The 5,488-nt window shown below is 37.4% G+C and overlaps 1 protein-coding gene across 1 annotated transcript; it reads left to right on the forward strand.

Annotated features, from left to right (window-relative positions):
- On the forward strand, positions 1–3,715 carry LOC112163468. Its single transcript, XM_024299870.2, has 2 exons — positions 1–2,014; positions 3,415–3,715. Exons 1-2 carry the CDS (start codon positions 842–844, stop codon positions 3,655–3,657), a joined length of 1,416 nt encoding a protein of 471 aa, XP_024155638.2. The 5' UTR covers positions 1–841; the 3' UTR covers positions 3,658–3,715.
- Positions 3,716–5,488: the final 1,773 nt, after the last annotated feature.

Below are 5,488 nucleotides of genomic sequence, written 5' to 3' on the forward strand. Positions count from 1 at the left end.
AAAAATAATTCTGTTTTTGCTTTAATAAAATGTTTAAAAAATGCAAATGCTTAAAGAAATTAAAATAAAAAATCGAATTTTATTTGCAAACCAATGTTGGTGAATTCAAACCAGTACGACCCAAAATAAATGATTACATATAAATAATTAAAAATATTTATCAGCTAATCAAATAAACTCCTTTCTAATCCAAAAATTAGAGGAAGAACACAAAACTTTTTTTTTCTAAAAAACAAAATTTGATAGGAAAAAATATTTCTCCAGTAAAACAAAAAAGTTTGCAAAAAATGAGTTATTTCCACAAAGATTATAAAAGTTAAATAACATTGCAATGAAATCCTGAATAAACAGCTCAAAAATTGTGAAGCAAATTCTGTAAAATTCACACTTTCATCTATAAATCTACTTTATTTTCCACACATGGAACTAATACATGAAAAACCTTTTAAATGGTGGTGCATGCCAGTAGATGGCGCCGTCAGCCATGAGTGATGAGTCTATGAATGCCTGTTACTGTCACTGCAAACCGTGTTTAGCAGAAGCTGGAAACTGGAGGAGAAATTGGAAAAAGGGAAATAAAATTAGGGAAAAAAGAAGAAAAAAACTGCAAGTGGATCAGGAAAACTGATGAAAATGTGGCGTAAAAGTTTGTAAATATTATATATATGATAAAAGATTTAATATGTGGATTTAAAAACTAGAAATAAAAGAAGTTGAACTGTCATTTCATGTAGTTTAAATGTGACTCCGCTCTCTTCTTCTGTCATTTCAGCCTCAAAGTCATTTTCCCGAGGAGGAAAAACTGGTTCCAGTTCTACGTGTTGTCAGTGAAACGCGTCACATGAGCGTGGATGTGATCAGAAGTTCAAAGTCGGTGTGGTTGCACCGTCACTTCATGGCCTCGGGCCTTGAGGAATCCAAGAGCCGCTCACCCGTCACTGCAGCTCATCTGTGCCTCACCAAGCGGTGCAGCCAAGCGAAGGTCGCTTCCTGCTGTCCACACGACGGCAAAATGAGATCAGAACCACGACTGAGAGCAGCCGACGTTAAAAAGCGCCTGAGTGATTACAGACAGAGGCCTGTAATCAGGCGGGATGACACCGTCCGAGCCGCTCAGCTGCACGCCGGCCTGCCCATAGAAACCCCTGACATGCAGGTGAAAGGAAGCGCTGCAGCGAAAGCGAACCTCAAAGGTCACGAGGACTTCTCGCCATCTTCATCAAGAGAGGAAGGGGTTTCTGTTCTGAGGCAGCTCCTGCTGGTCTCCAGAAAGAACAAAGGCTCTAAAATTAGCCCCCAGTACGTGATAAGGCCGGATGATAATGAATATTTCAGTGGGAAAATAATCACAAAGGAGTCTGAGCCCCCCGTCCTCAGGGGAGACGGGAAACCAGCAAAGTCTCACTGGAAAACTGCAGAAAAGGAAAAAAGTCGAAAAACAGATCGTCTAAAATATGCAACATCTGAAGCCCTGATGGAGATTTTCCTTCAAGAGACACAGACAGACGTACACTTAGAGGGTTTGTTTGACTTTCCACCCACGACCGACTTCCTTTCTGGAGCAGAAAAATCCAAATGTAGATGTTCAGATGGAGAAGAACGCTCAGCAGAGAAAGATGAAGGAATAAACTCAGCTGATGAGGACGAAGAAGTCGAATCCGAACTTTCAGAGGCTCCTGATTCATCAAGTGTGAGTAACTATAAAGCGGACAATTCTCCTCCACCTACAACTTCTCAACCCAAAATGACTGAAACCACAACAACCGAAACCACCACAACGAAAATCCCAGAAACCACAAGAAGAGACAAAGAAACCACAACGGGTTCAGAGGTCAGCGCTCGTCTAGTCACGTTAACGGCAGAGACGACAACCACAAACCTGTTGTCAGGCCTCAGAATGAAGGACAACATTCGCACAACGCTGATGGACGACACAAACGGAAGCAGACCCGACCAGAAAACTGAACCCCCAAAACCTGTGAGGGTGACCCAGAAAGAAAGCCTTCATCCAGAGGTAAGTCCAAACGAACAGTACAAACGCCGACTGTAAATGAGAACTGGACTGAGTGACTCCTCCCACCTGGTGTTCCAAACAGGAAGTACCCGCTGGCTTCAAAAAGGCAAAATCCTGTGTAGAGAAATGCATTTATTAATGGTATTTTTTATCTGTAGTGCAATTCATTGACGTTATAAACTGGCCAATGAAATACCTCAATGAAAGTAGGCGGAGCCTGCTGGCCCAACGTTTAAAACATTTAATAGATTTTTCTTTGGTAGGGACTTGGACTTCAGACAAGCTCATTCCTGATTGGTTGCCATAACTTAGGATGACTCGGACCAATCACAGACCACTGATAATTTCAAAATGGCGACATTTGTACCATGAAAAAAATGGCGACTGAATAAAGAACGTAATCCATTCTATTCTAAGCCTTTCAGAGCAAACTCTATCCATATATATTTGACCTTTGACCTTAAAGAACAAATTATTTATGACATATGAGTTATTTTCACAAGTTTTGCCAATCACTGTTAAACTCAGAGGATGGGGGTGGAGCCAGCAGCACAGTCTCTTCCTGAAAAGGGCGGTTCTCACTTTGTGACATCACAATGTGAGAACCCGCTTGTTTTTCATGGTTTGGGAGGGGGTGGTCCTTAGAGGAATGCTCAGAAATTAGATGGGCCTTTTAATTTTGTCGGAGCTGCAAGCAAAACATTTTCTGTGGATGATGTCACACTTACTCGGTCCAGTGCTCATTTACAGTCAGGAATTTTACAATTAATGTAAATTTACATATGAGAAACAACCAGGAGTTATTTAGTGATGGAGGACATTTATAGAGAAAATTCATTTTGGGAAAAGGTTGTGGGTTTTATTTTGATGTTAATTTTAAAAATTAAAAACGTTTTAGTCACAATGGAAGGGAACTGGAGGCTCCTGGAGTTGTGAGGGAATTAGGATGCTTCCTGATTTAAGGTAGAAATCATCCAAAAATAAAAAAATAAAAAATAAAAAGCGGTGTTTTTAGGTCTGAAGGTGAAAAAAAAACTGAAATAAGTTTTAAAATATTAAGAAAATGAAAAGTTTCATTGGTTTCATGAAGTACAAGGTGGTTAATCTAACCTAACTTTAATTAAAATTGAAAAAAACAACAAAAAACAAAACTAAAGTGCATGAGAAGCACCATATATAAAAAAATGTAAACTACTTGTAACATACATTTATTGACTTTTAAAGGCAATATGTAGTTTTGTGCCCTGCAATACATCTTTTTTACAGATTTTTAAACTTTTCTGACTAAAAACAGGAAGTTTCACGTTCAGCAAAGATAAACCCAAATCATTACCCTCCCTCCGCCGTGCTTAACTGTTGTGTGAATCTCTACACTTCCTGATGAACGGCGTGTTTCCCAGGCTGAGCCGCTCTGTGGCGGGCTGATCGCTCGCAGTGAAGCTGGACGGAAACACTGCATGGAGAGGCTTGGAATCGCAGCGTCCAGAAGGTTCTCCTCAACGGAAACTCCAGATGTGAGGCGACGGGAGGAGGGCAGCGACCCTCGGAGTGATGACGGAAACCACCACTTCTACTATTTTGATGGAGTTATGAAGAAAGTTCCTGGGAACTCTGACCCCTCAGATAGGAGGCAACGACTCTGAAGAAGCAGAACAGAAAACAAAAATAAAGCAAGTGACTTTCAGCTTTTAACAAGAACAATCAAGCTTTTTTTCTGACGATTTCTAACTTTTTCTACAAGTTTTGTTTTGTTCACATAGATTTATTTAAAGTGTCTTCCTTGATTATTGTTGTTCATATTTTTTAACTGTAAATCTAAATAAAAGCCGGTTATGGATTTTAAGGCATCATGTTCCCTAAAACTATAAAGAATTTATCACATTTATCTTGTTTGATAAAAGGGAAGAAATATGCAACTTTTTTTTTGGATCCAAATAATTTAAGTCACCATATTTTTGGACACCGCCATGTTGGAACCAGAGGAAGCAGACACGAGAGAATCTGTAAATTAAACATTTTGAATGCTAGGACCATCAGGCTCCACCTACTTTTAGTGAGCCGTCTGATTGGTCGGTTTATAATTTGAATAACTTTCATAAAAATATGCAGAATATTTAGGAATGTTAAAAGTTAAAAAAAAAAATAAAAAAAAAAAATATATATATATATATACAGGAAAGGTCAGTAGAAAGAAACAAACAACTGCAGCATAAATATCTGCAACAAACCTTTCCACATGGTCACATGCTGTTCACCTGATCCCACATTCATCCTCTGGGTTTTTACTGCTACAAAAGTGTTGAATGTTAAAGGCGCAAGAAATTATGGGATGGAATTTTCTCTTTTTTTCCCCCATAAAGGATGTGCTTCCTGTCCTAAAGGAAATAATAAAGGAAACATTGAAGCTCATTTCCTTAGAATTTAAAAAATTTGAACAACTCACATAGTTTAGACAAAAAAAAAGAAAAAATTGAGCAGAGAAAATGTCAACAATCGTCAGTGTGTTCATGCTGAAATAAACTGACATTTACTTCAAGTTATTTCAAAACTTTTTTGTAAATAAAAAAAAGAAAGAAAGTTAAAATACTTTCTAAAGTTTGAATGTATTTATATTTTAGAAATATAAGTTAACATAACATGGAAAGCATAAGTAAGTAAAACCTTTTCTCTTCCATGAGATGCTAGCTTTCATTAGCAGTTACTGGCAGTAAGAGCTAACGTCTGATGAAAGGTCAGACATAGTGTTAGCGGAAGAGGAGAGAACTGTTGGACGCTTACACCATGGCTCCTCTGAAAGAAATAAAGTATTTAAGATTTTAATCTTGTTATTTTTAATGTTTAAATTGTTTTTCATTGACGCGACCTCACTCTGCTGCAGCTGGTGTTTGAGGACCGACCAGCGGACTAAAGTGAGATATAAGCTAAACATCATAAGTGATATTCATCATTTCAGACAGAAATTCCCTCTCTTAATGCTTATTTTTTTCCAGACAATGAAGCAAAGGTAAGTTTCACAGAAAAAAGTTTACAAGTAGTTTTCTAGAAAACTATATATTTGTTTTTCTTTATCATTTTTTCATCTTTGCACCTATGTAAACAAATTAATTTCATTGTTGTGAGATCAATAACAGTTCCATTTATCCATCCAGCTATAAACTCAGATCATTAAATGTGTATAAACAAACATTTTTTTCAATAATTAACACTAGAATAATTAATTATCATGTATTCTGAAGTTCTATCTCTCCACTTCCAACTGGCGTTTAGATCAGTGCTATTATATAGAACATTTGGTCTATTTGAATGCAACTTCTTTTATAGATGTCCATTAAAAATTTTTAATGGACGTCCCTAAGATCAACAAACAAAAAAACTAGCAAGAATTGAAAAAATCCTCCTCAAAAGGACTTATCATGAATATTAAATCTTTTGATGTTCAAGGAGGAGGCTCCCTAGTGGTCACTAAGTGAACTG

Source organism: Oryzias melastigma, linkage group LG12 (genome assembly GCF_002922805.2).
Source record: "Oryzias melastigma strain HK-1 linkage group LG12, ASM292280v2, whole genome shotgun sequence".
NCBI classification, from domain to species: domain Eukaryota; kingdom Metazoa; phylum Chordata; class Actinopteri; order Beloniformes; family Adrianichthyidae; genus Oryzias; species Oryzias melastigma.

Coding starts and splice junctions, on each gene's coding strand:
- LOC112163468 (XM_024299870.2), top strand. CDS start 842: ATGAGCGTGGATGTGATCAGAAGTTCAAAGTCGGTGTGGTTGCACCGT. Junction 2,015..3,414: donor AAGAAAGCCTTCATCCAGAG/GTAAGTCCAAAC, acceptor CGTGTTTCCCAG/GCTGAGCCGCTCTGTGGCGG.